Raw genomic sequence first — 20,300 nt, 5'->3', positions numbered from 1 at the left:
AGAACCAGACAGGTGTAATGGCTACAGCATTTGGAGATGTTATAGGTACTCTACCTAATAAAGGAGTAATATGGCTGTGTAGTGCAGACTAAAACCAGACAGGTATAATGGCTACAGCCTCTGGAGATGTACAGGTACTCCACCTAATAATGGAGTAATATGGTGCATGGGGCACATTAGAACCAGACAGGTGAAATGGCTATAGCATCTGAAGATGGTACAGGTACTCCGCTTAATAAGGGAGTAATATGGTTGTGTGGTGCACACTAGCACCTGGATGGTGTATTGGCTACAGCATCTGGAGAAGTAATATAGTGGGCTGGAACACTCTCCTACTAGGAAGGAGTGTTGAATAGTGAAATTACTCCAGCAGAAAAGGAGATACATTGGAACCAGGAAAGTCTGCCGGATACAGCGTTTGGCAGTGGTACAAGTACCCCCTTATGAAGGGGAAGGCGTACGTACCTGGGACACCACAAAGGTGTGCTAAACACGGTCGCGGGTAAAGCACCACCTAATGGAGAGGCGAAAAGCTGACTTAGGGTACTTTCACACTTGCGTTTTGCTTTTCCGGCATTGAGTTCCGTCCTAGGGGCTCTATACCGGAAAAGAACTGATCAGGTACATCCCCATGCATTCTGAATGGAGAGCAATCCGTTCAGGATGCACCAGGATGTCTAAAGTTCAGTCATTTTGACTGACCAGGATGGAGATAATACCGCAGCATGCTACGGTTTTATCTCCGGCCCAAAAAAACTGAACACTTGCCAGAATGCTGGATCCGGCCTTCCGCAGACCGAAGGAAAAAATAAAAAATAAAAAAATCGAAACTGATACATTTGTCCGTATGACAAACGGACAGACGGATCCGTTTTTGCAATGCATTTGTAAGACGGATCAGGATCCTGATCAGTCTTAAAATGCAATCAGTTGGCATACGTTTTGCTGGATCTGGCAGGCAGTTTCGGCGACTGAACTGCCTGCTGGATTCCTCTGCCGCAAGTGTGAAAGTACCCTTACCTGTGTGGATAATTACCTGTGCAACCAGGGGAGTGCCATCTGAAAATCCACTAAAGGGGATACCAACCCTGGAGAGGAGAGGTATCAGTGGACATTTGTCTTTGACCACACAGAGAGATTCTGTATGGTGGAAGACCGCCTGATGCTCTGTTCCTAGTCAGAATCGGTGCAGAGGACTACCCAGATGAGGCAAAGGAAACCTGAGGCGTTTCTCTCAGTGCTAGTCCTGTCCTGGGAGGAAACCAGGATGCAGGGGATGAGCGGGGCCTATGAGGAGAGACCCTAGGCCGCTATTGGACTCTGCCCCCTGATATGGACAGAGGCAGGAAGCAAAGGACTCCCGGGGGGCCGATGCTGCTGCATGAGGGCAGGGAAGAGCGCCATAATATCATCATAGCTGCGAATGGGCGCAGGCTACAGTGGAGGTGAGGGACCCACGTGGGGAGAAGGTGACCCCCGAACAAAGTTTAGGGTAACCCGACTGAGCCCAGGATCCAGTCACCGCATGTAGGCCAGCCAGTAATGGCCGATAGCATAGCAATCCCCAGCCACCGCAGGAGCAGATGCAACCCAGGGGGAGGGATGGAGGACAAGGGGACCTGTGACAACATGAACCACCGAACAGGAGCCCAAGATAATACGCCCCACCAATGATGATACATGAGGGCAGGGGGCACTATGAAGATGGGGAAAGCACCCCCTGGGAAGAAGGACATCTCGTCCTCCCACTGGAAAATCTGTGCAGAGATCTGGATGGCAGGGAAAAAAAAAAAAAAAAATCGGAACACAGATGCAGCCAAAAATTAAGCACCCTAAGCAGGCGGACACCGCGGGACCTGGGGAGGAAGGAATACCCTGAGGGGTGAGGGAAGGGGGTCATAGCGACCACCATATAGAGAGAAAACGAGCCACACAGAGATCCTGGATGCCAGGAAAAAGGCAGGAACTGGCGTGGCCTAGTCCAGGCACAAGCCGGGGACTAGAGTAATTAGGAGACGGAGGAAGGGAAGAACTGCCAGGGGGGAGGGGACCCCGATGAAGTATGGATGGATGGGAGGGTAGAAGTCCCTAACTAGGGTAGGGAGCATACTCACAATTTGGCGTCCTGGGGCGCCCGCAGGGTCACCCCTTTGGTAAACTTGCAGTAATGGGGGACTGGGTGACCGGCCAGGTACGCGCCCGCAGGGAGTGCTACTAAAGTGGAATTCCACGATGAAGACCCCCTGCTGCAGGATAAAACCTGCACCTGTAAAGTAAATAGAACAAATGAAAAAATAAAGAAAAAAGCAAAAAAAAGTAGCAGCAAGACCTGCAGAAGAGCAGGCCGTGTCTGCCTCCTACGGACACTAGACTAAAACTGATTAGCCCAATGTCTGTGGAGAGGGTATAGCCCACCTGGGCGGAGCCAACCTTTTTCATATCTAGTGTCGCCTCCTAGTGGTATCTGGGCGTATACCCATGGTGCTGTGTCCCCCAATGACATTAACAAGAAATATATAACCTTTATTAGACACTCTTTGAAATGGGTCTAATCCCAATACATGTACTGAGGAAAACATGTACACTGCCCTACCCATCCGTTAGGCTGACAGGCTGCTTTCACACAGCTGTGTATGGTTCGTGAAACCCGGTCGTATTTACTGGCCTGACAGCGGTTTTATGTTCGGCTCACATGGGCTGCCGTCGGGCTGGAAAACGTGGTCACAGATTATATACAGCCGCCATGGGAAAGCAGCCTGTACAACAGAAAGTCTGCCAATGCTGCTTCACCAGGGGTCGGGGTGAAACTACAACTCCCAGCATGTTCCATTCACTTCTATGGGGGTTCTCAGAACAGCCAAGCAAGTGCACATGCTGGGAGAAGTAGTTTCACCACAGCTGGAGTGCCAAAGGGTGCTGATCCCTGTGCTTCACCATAGTCATACCACATACAAACACACCAAGGGTGTATGCTGCCCCAACCCTGTCCTACATTTTATATTTTAGCAATTTACTGTCTAAGTTAGGCTACAGTCACATGCGCTGCAATTCCTGTGTTCTGGTCCAGGATAGCAACAAAATACCAGACTCCCCATATCTGTGATATGCAGGACAACACCACCATCAGATAGCACTGACTACAATGGGGTCAGTTGGCTTTCCGGTATGGATGGTAGCATTCTGCTAGACAAAATACCACTGTGTCCAGCGGTACTTCATCCTTTTTTGGTCAGAATCTGGCCAACCTCCGCTGCAGATGTGAACCCTAACTGTTGGATTTACATGCAAACTGCTCAGTTCTGCAGTATAACGTCCTCCATTACTTCTGAAGTTGTGCTATAGCGTTAGGGCCCATGCACACCACTGTATGCCCTCCGAGACACGGGAGCTCCTGTGCACACTATCAATGGCCCACTCACATACAGTCGGGTGCATGGGCCCTTAGGAAGTAGAATCTCCTGTTTTCCTATGTGTTTTCTATGGGCAGTCAAGAAACCAGCTAGTCTCCAACCCCATGCTCAGAATTAGGGCTGATGCACATTAGCACGTGTACCCCATGCTGTGGACCGCAAGTAGAGGTCCGCAATGCACAGGTACTGCCCGTGTGCCCGCCGTTTGGGGACCCATTGACTTGAATGGGTGCCCAATCAACAGTCCTGAGACTTTTCTGTCATGTCCATAAAATGAGCAGGAACCCCTTTATGTCTGATATTGTTCTTGCAGAGCCTGTTTTTTTAACATCATCTATCTTGCAGGGAAATGTTACTGATTGCTCTTTTAAGATGACAGGGGTAGCTGATCCTCTTTCTCCAACCCTTTCCTCCACCTCAAATTCATTCATTCACTTTCTGCATATCATGTCTTAATAGTAGCATATCCTCTTTGAGGTTGCCCATAAGTGGTTAGAGGAAGATTACATTGGGTGACTGCTGCAAAATACGTCCTTAACTGTGCGATGCCCCACTATCATTCCTTAAGGAGTAGACTCTGCACTTGCCCAGTAGCCAAGATGGTGTTTGCAGCGCTTCCTGCTCTGGTCCTACAGGCCGTGTTAGGAACCTGCCACTGGCCACCTAAAAGCTCCTTATACGCAGTCTCCTCTGTATCTGCTGCGGCCTGCGATTAAGGAGCAGGGGTATTTGTATACACTTCAACCCCAATCAATACTTTCCTTAGTTTTTCAATGGTGATCGTACCATGTTGTTTGGCTGACATGGCCACCCTGCTCTCCTTCCCGTCCTCGTGCTTCTGGAGGTTGTGGGTCATAGCAGCGGTAGGTCCAGTTTCACATGAGTGTATTCAGTTTGGGAAACACGCTGTATGTGGGAGCTGTATTTCTGGGACTGAACCCTTCTCCTGTAATGATTTGATACAGTAAATTTCCATCTCACTGCGGATCTACTGGACTTTACTCACATAATGCAGTGACCACAGTCCATTAGACCTACGGTCACAAATCATTACGATGCTGTGCGTTACCTTCAGAGGAGCAGTGTGCAGCTCCTACACAGAGCACGTTTCGCTTGACTTCTAAGCCCAGAAATATCAGGAATTTCAAGCAATACATTACAGATTATAGTCGATTTACTTACACAAAACTATACATCACTTTGCTCAGCTCGCACTGCAGGATACAGCAGAATGAAAAAGTAGTCAGGAATACAGTTATGTACAAAATAAACTTTACTGCCAAGTTTGCACACACAAAAAATAAAAATAAAATACAGTCTACAATTTGGGTGGACCACAAGAAATTCACTGTGAATAGTGATCATCCACCCCATCTGGTCCATACACATATTAACCTTCCCTTAGTATAGCATACTGGAAAGCATCCTCTTATCTTGTACATCAAACCTCATTAGATTTTTCCCTTAAACAATGGCAGAGCTTATACAGATCAGCGGCAGACTTCTTATAGACGTGAGGCCGCTTCTACGAGGAGATGTAAACCGGATCAGTCTGCATCTTCCACGGGCAGATAATTAAGCTCTGTCTTCAGTCCTGGCCAATAATTGTTACAAAGCTTCTGAGCATTAGGACTATAAATGGGGACAAAGAATCAGAGACTCCCCCAGCTTACAATATATATATATATATATATATTACACCGCCAAGGCTGTATGGATTTCTCAGGTGATAACCAGATGCACCCACGGATAATCTAGTCCTGTGTCCCCTCGTCTTCGCTGTATTCACTGTCACTATCCCTTCCAGGATGATCAGGCATCTTTTGATGTTCTGTCCCATCCTCTGCTGGCTGGCTATTGCCATATCCTATGTTCTCTGCCTCATCTTTGGTTCCTGTTGAATCCGTATCCATCTGTGGTCCAGGCTCGCTGTCCTCTACCCCCGTCTCTGACATTTCATCAGGCACTTCTGGTGGATTACTAGGCGTCACTAGTTCCTCTCCTCGTGCTTCCTCTGAAGCTACCTGACTAATCTTCTCAGGACTTGTATTCTCCTGCTTGTCTTCCTTTGCCGAAAGTGGTGTCGTTTTCTTCTCCTCCTCACCCTCTGAAGGCTCTGCTGTTGCTCTTTCTTTGGACTCTGCATCTGAGGTTTTGGGCTTTTCTTCATTTTGTTGAGGTACAGTCTCTTCCACCTCCATCTCTTCCTCTTGAGAAGGAGTAACATCCTTTTCTGTTCTGCCGGATGGTGGAGGCAACAGGCCCTGTAGAGATGCATACAGACATATCATTAGTGACTGTGTTAGAGGACCTGATAACAAACAGACTAAAATAACCATTGCGGATCATGTTTTCGGCAAGAAATGGGAGAATACATTGACAACTTGGTGTTACTAGTTTGGGGTCACAGTCAGATTGTAGGGGCACACCCCACTGTCAATGGGATGGTAGGACTAGTCAATTCCTGTATACATTTTGAGATGAAATAACAGAGGAATGGCACAGAGCAAAGTCTAAGAAAAGATGCTCCAGAGAAATATGCAGAATATGGAATTTTGGACAAACACTATTACATAGTCATTTATGTATGAAGTATAATTAAAACATTTTAAAAAGGGTCATCTGATTTCTCATTACATTTCTGAAATGCTATAAACTGAGGTGCAACAGCATATCTATACTAAAATGGCACCCTTGGAAGTGGCTCCCTATGAGAGGCGCTAGTTAGATGGTTCTCTTTCTTGGGAGATACCTCTTTGTATATATTCGTTTCCCATGGAGCATTGCCAATAAGTCTTCATACTATGGAGGACTTCCAGTAAGTCTTCATACAGGACTGGTCTCTTTAAGGAGGTTCAGCACCCTGCCTGCTTTTTGTTACTTACTAAGTGGTGGGGCACAGACACCCCCACCCCCTCCCCCCACTGATGATATTTTACACACATCAGTGAGCCTTTTCTGTAAAGTTGCCTGTGGAAAAAAGAAAAATCTCCTAGAAAGGGGTGGAAATATTAGAAACAAACCATAAAGCAACTATAAAATATCATCCTACCTACATACAGTTTTAGGTGGGACAATATATTATAGTTGTTTTATGGGATATGACAAAAAAAGTTAAAGGGGTTGGCCACTCTTTAAATACTCTCCACTACAGTGTGGCAGGCAGGGAAAAAGTGAAGTCCCTAATAGACTTCATTAAACACACCTGCCTGCTTCTCTCTCAGTTATAAGCCACGCCCCCTTAGTCCTGCTCTACCTTGCAGCTGAGTTCGTCCATGGCTGCACGCGACACGGAGGAGCTTGAGAGGAAGCTCGTCCATGCGCATGTGCAGTCTGCTCCTGTCTGTGGTCGGCTCCCTGCTGCCCGCTCCAACTGTGACAGGAATCAGCTGCTTGTTCCCTCTCTACAAACAGCCGATTCCTGTCAGCAGCTGGCTGTGAGAAAAACCTGCAGAGTCTCTACTGCAGAAGCTACTTCGTCAATCCCCATCCCCCCCTGCACTATCACCACACAGCCGACCCGCTAAGCCACACCCCCGGTTCCGTTAGGCCACGCCCCCTGCAACCAACAGGGAAAGCAGGACATCTAGATAGATAGATATATATATATATATATACACATACATACATACACTCGCCTAAAGAATTATTAGGAACACCTGTTCTATTTCTCATTTGCCTTCAGAACTGCCTTAATTCTACATGACATTGATTCCACAAGGTGCTGATAGCATTCTTTAGAAATGTTGGCCCATATTGATAGGATAGCATCTTGCAGTTGATGGAGATTTGAGGGACACACATCCAGGGCACGAAGCTCCCGTTCCACCACATCCCAAAGATGCTCTATTGCAGGCATGCTCAACCTGCGGCCCTCCAGCTGTTGTAAAACTACAACTCCCACAATGCCTTGCTGTAGGCTGATAGCTGTAGGCTGTTCGGGCATCCTGGGAGTTGTAGTTTTGCAACAGCTGGAGGGCCACAGGTTGAGCATGCCTGCTCTATTGGGTTGAGATCTGGTGACTGTGGGGGCCATTTTAGTACAGTGAACTCATTGTCATGTTCAAGAAACCAATTTTAAATGATTCGAGCTTTGTGACATGGTGCATTATCCTGCTGGAAGTAGCCATCAGAGGATGGGTACATGGTGGTCATGAAGGGATGGACATGGTCAGAAACAATGCTCAGGTAGCCCGTGGCATTTAAACGATGCCCAATTGGCACTAAGGGGCCTAAAGTGTGCCCAGAAAACATCCCCCACACCATTACACCACCACCACCAGCCTGCACAGTGGTAACACAAGGCATGATGGATACATGTTCTCATTCTGTTTACGCCAAATTCGGACTCTACCATTTGAATGTCTCAACAGAAATCGAGACTCATCAGACCAGGCAACATTTTTCCAGTCTTCAACAGTCCAATTTTGGTGAGCTCGTGCAAATTGTAGCCTCTTTTTCCTATTTGTAGTGGAGATGAGTGGTACCCGGTGGGGTCTTCTGCTGTTGTAGCCCATCCACCTCAAGGTTGTGCATGTTGTGGCTTCACAAATGCTTTGCTGCACACCTCGGTTGTAACGAGTGGTTATTTCAGTCAACGTTGCTCTTCTATCAGCTTGAATCAGTCGGCCCATTCTCCTCTGACCTCTAGCATCCACAAGGCATTTTTGCCCACAGGACTGCCGCATACTGGATGTTTTTCCCTTTTCACACCATTCTTTGTAAACCCTTGAAATGGTTGTGCGTGAAAATCCCAGTAACTGAGCAGATTGTGAAATACTCAGACCGGCCCGTCTGGCACCAACAATCATGCCACGCTCAAAATTGCTTAAATCACCTTTCTTTCCCATTCTGACATTCAGTTTGGAGTTCAGGAGATTGTCTTGACCAGGACCACACCCCTAAATGCATTGAAGCAACTGCCATGTGATTGGTTGACTAGATAATTGCATTAATGAGAAATAGAACAGGTGTTCCTAATAATTCTTTAGGTGAGTGTGTATATATATATATATATATATATATATATATACACACACACACATACATACACACCTTTACCTTGGAAATGCTGCCTGCTTTTTGGATTAATTATATATATATACACACACACACACACACACACACACACACATATATACACATACATATATACACATACATAGAAACATCGCATCCACATGGGTGAATAATCTTTTTTCTATTTTCATCTAATGAGTGCTTAATATATTTATATGTGAATATACATTGCGGTCCGCAATGCATGGGCACTGACCATATGTGTATATATATGTGTATGTATTTATGTCTAAGGGTCCATTCACACATCCGTGTGTGTTTTGCAAATCCACGGATCCGCAAAACATGGACAGCGGCAATGCGCGGTCCGCATTTTGCGGACCGCACATTGCCAGCACTAAGAAAATATGCCTATTCTTGTCCGCTATTGCGGACAAGAATAGGACATGTTCAATTTTTTTCAGGATCGGAATTGCAGACCCGGAAAAAATGTATGGGTCCGCAACTCCTTTCCGCAAAATGCGGAATGGAATTGCGGATGTGTGAATGGAGCCTAAGTATGTGTACATATAAATATATATATATTATAGATACTGTCTGCAGACATGAACCCATTCATTTAAAGTCTGCAATCTGCATCCGACAGTACTTTTTCGCAGCGCGGAGGCATGGACAGAAAACCCATGGATGCACTCTATAGGTTTCCGATCTGTGCTTCCCTTCCAGACCACACCGTATATTTCGGATTTCAGACCCATCACTTGATACGGTGCGCACACGGCTGGTGCCTGTATATTGCAGACCCCCTGTTCGTTGGCCACAATACAGGCACAGGCAGGCTATGGTCATGTGCATGAGGCCTAAAGCCATACCTCCTTCCAGTATCCGGCAGGACAGTCCCGGATTTCAGTGGTGGTCCTGGTACGGGGGAGGTATGTCGAAAATGGATCAGTTTTGCCCTAATGCATTCTGAATGGAAAAGGATCCACTCAGATCCGCATCAGTTTGCCTCCGATCAGTCACCATTCCGCTTTGGAGACAGACACCAAAACGCTGTCCGCTTGATGAAACTGAGCCAAACGGATCCGTCCTGGCACACAATGTAAGTCAATGGGGACGGATCCGTTTTCTCTGGCACAATAGAAAACGGATCCATCCCCCATTCACTTTAAATGGTGTTCAAGATGGATCCGTTATGGTTATAGAAGACCTAATACAAATGGATCCGTTTATGACGGATGCATGCGGTTATATTATGGTAACAGAACCGTTTTTGCAGATCCATTACGGATCCGCAAAAAACACAAGTGTGAAAGTAGCCTTGGGCACGTAGTGTCCCTCTTCCTTCTATTCTAAAGTTGGGAGGTATGCTAAAGCACTGATGAGATGACACCTAATGTGCTGTTGTCACTATGGCATCACAAGTAGGCAGAGATGTCATGTGACTGCTCCCCTGGAGACGCTTTGCTGTGATGCATGCTGGGATTTTTACTTTGACTTTGCAGCTGCTCCGCCCATACAGCCTCTCATTAATGGGAGCATGCTATGCCGAATGCAGTAGAAAAATTATATATACACAGTATATCTGTCATGATACAAATTCCTCTTGGCTTTAGTTATTGTCTGGGGCACTTTATTGTTTTTTATACTTATGGTGGCCAACCCCTTTAAGTTTTTATATTTCTACTACATCTTGGGAGATTCAATAATTAGTGGCATGCAGCGGAGGGACCCCTCTATCTATGTAAGTGTGCAACAGAACAGCACTTCGATGTTTGGCAGGAGAGGGTTAAGTCTCTGGAGAGATCCTTGCGGTATACAAGCTGATCTGAATCCATATGGTTGGCTTTCCCTGGGAAGACAGACATTTTCCATTTTCATCTGCATGTGGTCATTAGGATTAGTGCACCCGCAGCACATTGAGACTGCTGTGTAACGACTTCCAAGATTCTGCGGAAAGATTTAGTGCTGAACTGTTGGGGAAAGGCCAAGAACAGGGAGGGAACTCCTGCTGCTTTCTGTCTGCTGTCATAATTACAGATGAGCGAATTTCATGTTATGAAATGCGTTCACGCTTCGTTTGGTGGTAAAAGCAGAATTGCGTTATGTATTCAGTTACCACGGACCATAACGCAATTCTAGGACGGAATGCATAACGGAATGCGTTTAGAGGCATAACGGATGCGTGTTTCTGCCCCCGGGTGCATTTGTAATGTATTAAATGCCAGTTATCATTGGAGGCGCAGTGCGCCCTCCCCCCCTCCCCAGTATTAAAATCATTGGTAGCACAGTGCACCCTCCCCAGTATTAAAATCATTGGTAGCGCAGTGCGACCCCCCCCCCCCCCCTCCCCAGTATTAAAATCATTGGTGGCGCAGTGGCCACAGCCCCTCCCATCCTCCGGCCCTCTGCACTCTCATTGGAGGCAGCAGCAGCAGCACAGGGGGCAGGGATAGACTGCTTTCTTCTTCCCCGTGCTGCTGAGAGCAGCGTGATCCATGTTCTCTGATACTGGGCTGTGCAGCACAGCCTAGTATCGATAAAAGACAAATCCCGGTATGGTATCGATACCGTGCTAAATGTATCGATTGGGTATCGAAAGTTCTATACCCGAAACAACCCTAATTGCATGTAACGTTTTTTATCTGGCCAAAACGCAGCATTTATGCCAGAAATTGGCCGGATCATCGCCAGACCTCACTGCAGTCACTGGGGACCTGGCAACGAAGTAGAGGATCCGGTAGGATGCTCTGTGCCGGAACAGCCTGCCAGATCTTCTAACGGAGATGTGAACAAAGCCTAATTCTTCTACTCTCTCTTGACCTCGATTTCTAAAAGTACCCTACTCTTTACTTCATAATCACTGACTCCACCAAGTACATTTACTAATGTCCTTCTACTCCGGGCCAGTTTTCGCCCTTCTGCCCAGGTCATTTTTTGCAAATCTGACATGTGTCACGTTATGTGGTAATAACTTTGGAACACTTTTACTTATCCAAGGCATTTTGAGATCGTTTTCTCGTGACACATTGAACTTCATGACAGTCATAAATTTGAGTCAATATATTTCACCTTTATTTATGAAAAAATCCCAAATTTACAAAATTTGGGAGCTATAGCTTTTTTATTTTTTGACTGATTGTCTTAGGTAGGGTCTCATTTTTTGTGGCATAAGGTGACTGTTTCATTGGTACCATTTTGGGGGACATACGCCTTTTTGATCGCTTGGTGTTGCACTTTTTGTAGTGTAAGGTGACAAAAATTGCTTTTTTGACAGTTTTTATTTTTTTACGGTGTTCACCTGAGGGGTTAGGTCATGTGATATTTTTAAAGAGCTGGTTGTTATGGACACGGAGATACCGAATATGTATACTTTTTATTTATTTAAGTTTTACAAAATAATAGCATATTTGAAAGAAAAAAAAATATGTTTTAGTGTCTCCATAGTCTGGGAGCTATAGCTTTTTTATTTTTTGAGCAATTTTCTTATGTAGGGTTTAATTTTTTGCGAGATGAGGTGACTGTTTTATTGGTACCATTCTGTTCGACATACACCTTTTTGATCGCTTGGTGTTGCACTTTATGTGATGTAAGGTGACAAAAATGTATTTTCTTTTTTTACACCGTTTTTATTTTTTTATGGTGTTTATCGGACGGGGTGGATTGTGTGATATATTTATAGAGCCGGTCGTTACGGACGCGGCGATACCTAATGTATGTTTTTCTATTTTTATAATGAAATCTGGGGAAAGGGGCATTTTTTTTTCTTTTTAACTTGAAACTTTCTTTTTATTTTTATAAAATCACTTTTTTTTTTTTCCAACCTTATTTCTGTCCCACTCTGGGACTTCAACTTTTGGGGGTCTGATCCCCTGTGCAATGTATTACAATACATCTGTATTGTAATGCATTGCCTGTTAGTGTATTACACTGAGTAATACAATAACTGGTTGCCTAGGAGACGTGCCTGAGGCTGGATCTCCTGGGCACCCGTAGAAGGCAGGTCTGATGCCGTGCAAGGCATTGGGCAGCCTCTGCACGGCATCGGGCTGCCTTGTCACCCATCGGGTTCCCTCCACAGCAACGCGGGGACTCAATGGGCTCCCTCACCCGCCGCAAACCCCTTCTATGTAGCGGTAAACGCTGACCGCGGCTTAGAAGGGGTTAATCCGCCGGCATCGCTGTAAACAGCGATGCCGGCAGATACAGCAGGGGCCCGGCTATCAGGGACTGCCGGACCCCTGCAGTGATCGGGCCCGCCCGATCACCATCACGTACTATTACGTCAAAATGCGGGAAGTCACTGACTTCCATGACGTAATAGTAAGTCACATGTCGGGAAGGGGTTAAAGGGGTCTACGGAGATATTTTAATTGATGACCCATTATCTGATTGGTGGGGATCTGCCAATCAGCAGTTTGAGAAGACACTGGCGCTTGCAATATCACCACGGCCTTCTCACAGCTTTTCCGCGCCAGAACAGTGGCATCAAAAGTGGGAAAAATACCTCTTTTGCACAAAACTATGACTCTTTGTGTCTACAGTGCGTCCACCATCATTCTAAAAAGTGCACAAGAGGGAGCAGTGGCCAATGCCACCCGACAAGTTTGCCATTATCTATGTCAAAAGGCTGGTTTACATTTCAGTTTCGGGTGCACAGACATTGTGGTCCTGTATGGAGACTTACTGGAAGTACTCCATATTATGGAGACTTAGGCCCGTTCACATCTCCGGAGTTCACCAAATCCGGCATTGCCACATTCTCCAGTTCCCCGCCAGATACTCTTTGATTGTAATGAGGTCCGGTGGTGATCCGGCCGTTTTCAACATAAATGCCAGGTTTCGGCTGGATAAATACCGCTGAATGCTGCGTTTTTGGTCCGGGCATAAGCAGGATATTTTCTGACGGAGATGTGAATGCAGCATTACTGGCAATGCTCCATGGGAAATGAATATGCCAAGGAAGAACACTACCTCGCTAGCACCACCTGACTTTCTAACAAGCTTATATTCCCTGGTCAAATCTCATTAGAATTTTTCATAACTTTGCTCATCACTAGTGCCCACACACCAAGAGCGGTCAGCTGAAATTTGGCCAAACGCTATATTTCCCGACTGCTCAAGTTTGGTCCAGCATGCACATGTTTTTAATTAGAAAAAAATCCTTGCAGTTTCCCTGGAGATCATTTGTCAGGTGGCAGTGCCTGGCCGCCACAGCACATTAGACAGTCGTCCTTAAAGGGGGTATTCCCATCTAAACACTTATGATAAATCCATACAACATAAATGTCTGATAGGTGCTCACCCAACTATTTTTTTTAAGTCTCATAGTAGTGAATGAAAAGAGTGGCAAATGCACAGCCTGCTCTCCATATGTGATGGGGTCCTGTTCTAGAGATAGGAGTGTCTCCCAGAGCTGGTACCTGCACCTATTGGACATGTATGGAATATCTTGTTGATATGCCGTAAAATGTCCAGATGGCACAATCCCATTAAGAGACGACTTCAAATTTTCCAACCAGCACATCAACATCCAATGTTTCTATATGTCAACAGCACCGCTATTACTCCTATACCTCATGTCCCACATGTTGTGTTGCATTCAGACCGATCATTTTCTTCCTGCATTAAAGCCACCCCAAAATTCTCATGTTGCTGTAACACCCACCAATATCTTGTCTCCATCATGAGTAGGTTGGCTCAGCATGAAGCTGCCGCTGGATGACTGCTCCGCTGGCTCGAGTCTGCACTTGCGTACCCATAGTAATTTGTTCCCTATCTATTCACTATGGTATCACTCCATTTCCTTGTAGATTCCCAGCTTGTAAGCACTGCCATCCCCTTACTGTATGGCACTATACCGGTAATTTATTACACCAAACTTTATACATACTGTACAATTATTATTACCTGGTGATACTGGTATTGCTGACTGCTTTGCATCATGTGCATATACATGTTGTACACATATGCTGCCATCTCTGGCATATTCTTGATAACCTGCGCTGGGTAGTGTGGCACATCTCCATTCTGAAAGGTAACATACTCATCATCATCATCATCATCATTATCATCATCAGATCAGGTACTAATATGCAAGAATTCTCAAAAGAAAAAAGATTGCTAATATCAAACAGGTACTTCCATATAACATACTAGGTGTCCACCTTTGTGCGCCCCGAGGTGTGCTTGGTGCTACCATGTGAGTCTATCAAAGACAGTGGAGCTTCTAGGTGTAACCCCCGTTGCTCCTAGAGGCTAATTTGCATATATTAAAAACATTTTTCTCAGTAATGTGGGCACATGTGAACCAACACAGATGCCTTCAGCTGCCAAGTGCACATGTACCAGGTCAGCCAGTGTCATAGGGACAGATCTGCTGACAGATGTCCTATAATTGTGAAGTGGACTATCACATTAATGAAATCAGAAGATGACTGATAAGTCTGACTAGCTGGGGTATGTGACGCTTGCAGCCAAAGTGAGTTCATTCTAGACGTATGTGGTGTCAATATAAACCACACATTATATTATGGCGGTTGGCTCCTTGGTACTGACTTGTATTTTGTATTATTGGACACGTTGCTTTGATACTGATTTCTTTCTACTCTCACACTGTCAGATCTATACCTTTGATTGGGGGCAAGGCTACTTACCCTCCTCTGCGTTGGGAAAGATTCTCCGGGTAAAATGTGGAGCCGCAGAGGGCGTGCAGTCAGTTGTCTGAATGCAGGAGTCAGCTCAAAGCAGTTCTGGAAGAGGGAAACGCGAGCAAATATGTAGAGTCCAAGACGAGCTCTTGACATCGCAACCACTAAACGCCTCACGTCCCTGCAAGGAAATCAGTCACAAATAACAGGCTGTTACACTGTGCAGAAATCCAGACATGCTGTACTGTATTAATGAAGCTTTTCACAAGCCCCCAAGTATCAAGAATTCCTGCCATGTGGCATCTCTGATACAGATTTACCCTAATGTTGATGGCCATTCATTGATATAGCTTTCAGTTTTCAGGCTTTCATCAATATTCCTACCTACCTGAAGCCTCAGGCACATAAAAAAACATCACGGACCTCACATTAAAGAGGACCTTTCACTAGAATAAAACATCTAAACTAACTATACAGACATGGAGAGCGGCGCCCAGGGATCTCCCTGCACTTACTGTTATCCCTGGGCGCCGCTCCGTTCGCCCGGTATAGCCCCCGGCCGGCGTCTTTCTCCTATGCTGTAGCGCTGGCCAATCGCAGCGCTCAGCTCATAGCCTGAGAGAAAAAAAAAGCCTCTCAGGCTATGAGCTGAGCGCTGCGATTGGCCAGCGCTACAGCATGGGAGAATGAGACGCCGGCAGGTTCCCCTGGGTGGAGCCTAACTATGAAGATACCGGAGGCTATAACCGGAGAACGGAGCGGCGCCCGGGGATAACAGTAAGTGCAGGGAGATCCCTGGGCGCTGCTCTACACGTCTGTATAGTTAGTTTAGAGGTTTTATTCTAGTGAAAGGTCCTCTTTAAGTTACCATTAAAGGTAACTTAGCAGAGATTGTTCCAAATATCTTGGAGACCTAACCACCGATCTTCTGTGGACATAGGCTTGCTTAAATCCTTCTGCCTCTTCATGTAATGCCCAACAGACTTGATGATGTTCATATCAAGGCTCTGTGGAGGCCATATGTTCACTTCCAGTACTACTTGTTCTTCTTTACGCTAAAGATAGTTCTTAATGACATTGGCTGTGTGTTTGGGGTCGTTCTCCGGCTGCAGAATAAATTTGAGGCAATTAGACATCTCCCTGATGGTATGGCATGATGGATAAGTATCTGCCTGTATTTCTCAGCATTGAGGACACCATTAATCCTCGCCACATTGAGGACTGCAGACGCAATGGGTGAAACTTTGTGAAGCTGATGAAAGATGCATCATAGTTATTTTCCTTCTGAAGATGTCCAGCAGTGCCAACAGCTCAGAACTGGCAGGAACCCAGGTACATTCAACTACTCTATGGAGAAGTCTGGCCAGAAATTTCTGTTGAAATAAGGCCAAGCAACTCAACTACGTATGCATGAATACATAGGAAATGGCGTGCAGAAAAATGGCAGCATGTAATCTGCCATTTTGAAATATTTGAGGTTTTGGCTGTAACAGGAGGCAGTTTGTTTGATGAAGAGCAGTAGAATGAGCAACTGCAGGCAACAGTGAAGCATGGTGGAGGTTTCCTGCAAGTTTGGGGCTGCATTTCAGCAAATGAAGGTGAGAATTTGGTCAGGATTATTTGGTGTCCTCAATGGTGAGAAATACAGGCAAATACTTATCCATCAATATGCAATATTATTAGGGAGACATTTAATTGGCTCCAAATTCATTCTGTGGCAGGACAACAACTTCAAACACCCAGCCAATGCCATTAAGAACTTTCTTCAGCATAAAGAAGTAGTCCTGAAAGTGATGACACGGTCCCCATAGAGCCCTGATCTTACCATCATCTAGTCTGTCTGGGATGACATTAAGAGACAGAAGGATTTGAGCAAGCCTACATCCACAGAAGATGTGTGGTTAGTTCTCCAAAATATTTGGAACAACCTCCCTGTCAAGTTTCTTCAAATGTACCCAGAAGAACTGATGCCGTTTTAAAAGCAAAGGGTAGTCAAGCTTTATAATGATTTGATTTAGATTTCTCTAATTCATTCACTTTGCATTTTGTCAAATGATAAAAAGAAACTATTAAGGGTAGGATTACATATGTGGCAAAGCCGGATATTGCCACACACTGCCGGATCCCCATTGACTATAATAGGATCCGGCTGCTTTCTGACATAAATGCCAGCTTTCGGACAGACAAATTAGGCATTAGCAAGGTGCAGGATATAATTTACCCAACACAAAAATAATTGAGGCAAAAAACAGAGAACTTTATTGTGTAACTATTCACCCATGTAAAAGTCAGTACTTTGTGGAGTGACTTTTTGCTGCAATTACAGGTTGAAGTCTCTTGGGGTATGTCTCTATTCGCTTAGCACAGGGATCAGCAACCTCTGGCGCTCCAGCTGTGGAGAAACTACAACTGCCAGCATGCACACATGCTTGGCTGCTCTTGGAACACCCATAGAGGTGAATGGAGCATGCTGGGAGTTGCGATTCCAGAACAGCTGGAGTGCTGGAGGCTGCTGAGCCCTGGCTTAGCACATCTAGCTAGACTCTGATTTCTGCCCATTCTTCTAGGCAAAACTGCTTCAACTCCTTCAAGATGGATGGGTTGTGTGCTTGCTTAGTACTGTTGTAAGACTCGGCCTTTTAGAACAGGTATAATCACACTCATGATGTAACAATTTGCACATGAGAGGACCTTATACACCTGTGCATGCGACGTGGACCAATCCTAACGTACTACTCTCAATTTAGAAAACTAGGCAAGAAGAAAGCATACATAAAATAAATGAATAAACTAAAAAAATTATAGCCATATAGTTAATGCATATGGTGCTTGTGACGTTGTTTAACACAACTATACCACTAAACAAAATTTACAAAATTTGTAAAAGTGCTTGGCAATGATGTCACAAAAAAAACGGGTAAAATTACATGTGCAGCATGAGCTACAGGTACCACTGCTTGTTGGAAGTCCTATGGGCTACACCTATGTTTCAAGTGGCAGGTCCAGGGGCAACCCGACAATTAGTGGTAACCTACCATTCTGACAGAGGAGATAACCAATTCCTTATGTTTCAATTCATCTTTCTATTGACGTTAATGTTATAATGACAAATGTCCGGTTCCCATTTATTGCATCTGGTAAAATTGGGCAGGTGGCTACCTTTTACTGCCCACTATACCTTTAAAGAGAAAAATCTACTCAAAGTTATCATTAAGAGGAAACCTTTTCTAAATGTTCCTGTTTTCTAGTATGGCCAGTGGTTAGGGATACCCACTATCAAATGCTGGCCAGGAATCCAAAATCACCCCTGGCACTGCCAGGCAAATGGGCGAGTTTGCATCTCACAGCACAATATAGAATATGCTGCCCATATATCAAAAGGCTACCTAGTCTTATAGGCTTTGATTAGAGCTGAGGGCAGGACACAAGTTGACTGAGTGATAGGGGTTCTCCAGGATTATGCTTAAAAAGGATTCCATATGGCCTGTGGATGGAAGATATTTTCTAAACGTATTACCCTTGTGTAGTAGCACCATTACCTATATTCCAGCAGCCATCATGTGATGGGCACAGGCAGGTTTTCACGTCCGGTCATCACGGACGTGACCATACATGATTTTCCCCGGCGTCTATACTGAACTAGTGGGCAGGCGAAGCAAGCGCTGGAAAAAATGCCAGTGCAACACATGAACACATGCTGGGTTTGGTTTGCAATTACAGCCAGAAACTTCCAATACCGGACAGTCAGGACCCAAACAACTGGACATGTGGTGGTGAGAGCTGAAGTACAAAGAGGTATTGGAGGCTGAAATGTGCATTGGGGTCATCGCAGTGATAAATATATACACACATACATACATACACACACACACACACACACACACACACGTTTTGATCCAAGAGAACCCATCCCTGGACAATAGCTAAAGTTGCATGAAGGATTTCTACACTTATCTCTAGGGATTTCTTACGTTCAGGAAATATACCAACATTGCTGTACAGGAAACTTTAGATCAGTAAACAGGACTCTCTACTTCATGAACATTTACTAGCTCGTGCACGTCGTCCTGCAGCTTCTCCTATAATGTGTTTTGTTACAACCTCCATCTGTGTTTTAAGTCTTCTTTCTCCTTCAGTCGGAGAATGACATAACACTCCGTTCCTGGAGACAAGGCTGAGGATATAACAAAGCTGGGTGTAATATTCCAGCACGTTATAAACACCAGCGTCTAACGATAATAAATGTCAGTGCTGGAGACTAGCCAGCAGCCAGGGAGTCAAAGGAACTCTTATTAATTCTTGTTATAGATGCAAATGGTTAAGTGTCTTCCTCCGACTACGGCTGTGTATGATATGTCTGCGCTCATCTCGTCTTAAAGGGATACAAGTCCTAAAATAAATGAAGAAAAATAACACAAAGACAATGATACTGGTCAGTCGGAGTGATTTTCTGCAGCCTCCTGGAAACGGGCACAGAAAAGGAATACATCTCCTCCTGGGGACACATGAGATTTCACATGTATTTCAGTGTATTCCACACCAAAATCCACATCACATCCAATGGTAATCCAGATCTCATACTTTTGACACTTTAAATTACTGAGGGGTTATTTATCTATGCATTGTATATTGTACTTCGGTCTACAATCATGGGAAATACAGTCCACCAGATATTATAGCCTACCACTACCTTCAATCATGTATATCATTATTTATAACCACCTTCAATCATGTGTATATGGTGTACCACCTGGTACTGATCACCTTACCTTTTTTACGTACTATAGTTAGTTTATTTTATTTTTCATCTGTCCTTGTTTTTCTTTTTCTTGAGTTTTCATACTGGTTGACAATGACGACATGTCCTATGTACTCGTTATTTGCAGATAAAATATGACCGCTGAGGAACGTCCATAGAGACCGAAGCGTCCAGTCATTTTTCTTTAATTGATTTTGATGTGAAAATTGGGCAACTGGATTATGAAACTGACGTATGAATAAAAAATCTTTTCTTAAATGCAAAACTGAATGGTCTGAGTGCCTTAATCCCTTGCTGTGTCATGTGACCGACACCTGATCCAGTGTCTTACATGTGGAGAGGAAGTCAGTTTCTCTATTCATTCTTATGACAGCCTCGATGTCCGTCTTGTAGGAATGAATAGACAAATTTACTTTCTCGCCCATATTCATTGGGGGACACAGGAACCGTGGGTATAGCTAT

At 45.0% G+C, this 20,300-nt stretch overlaps 1 protein-coding gene across 1 annotated transcript in view; it reads right to left on the bottom strand.

Annotated features, from left to right (window-relative positions):
* Positions 1-4,675: 4,675 nt before the first annotated feature.
* Positions 4,676-20,300, bottom strand: part of AQR (aquarius intron-binding spliceosomal factor) — a 127,166-nt gene continuing 111,541 nt past the window's right edge. The window contains exons 33-35 of the mRNA XM_040411358.1: positions 15,086-15,260; positions 14,340-14,459; positions 4,676-5,674 (exon numbers count right to left, since the gene is read on the bottom strand). Of these exons, the coding sequence (XP_040267292.1) occupies positions 5,165-5,674; positions 14,340-14,459; positions 15,086-15,260 (805 nt within the window). The 3' untranslated portion in view covers positions 4,676-5,164. The remainder of the gene's footprint in view (positions 5,675-14,339; positions 14,460-15,085; positions 15,261-20,300) is intronic.

This window comes from Bufo bufo, chromosome 11, assembly GCF_905171765.1.
Source record: "Bufo bufo chromosome 11, aBufBuf1.1, whole genome shotgun sequence".
Lineage (NCBI taxonomy): Eukaryota > Metazoa > Chordata > Amphibia > Anura > Bufonidae > Bufo > Bufo bufo.
The sequence above is the reverse complement of the archived record's forward strand: the minus strand, read 5'-3'. Positions and strand labels throughout refer to the sequence as shown.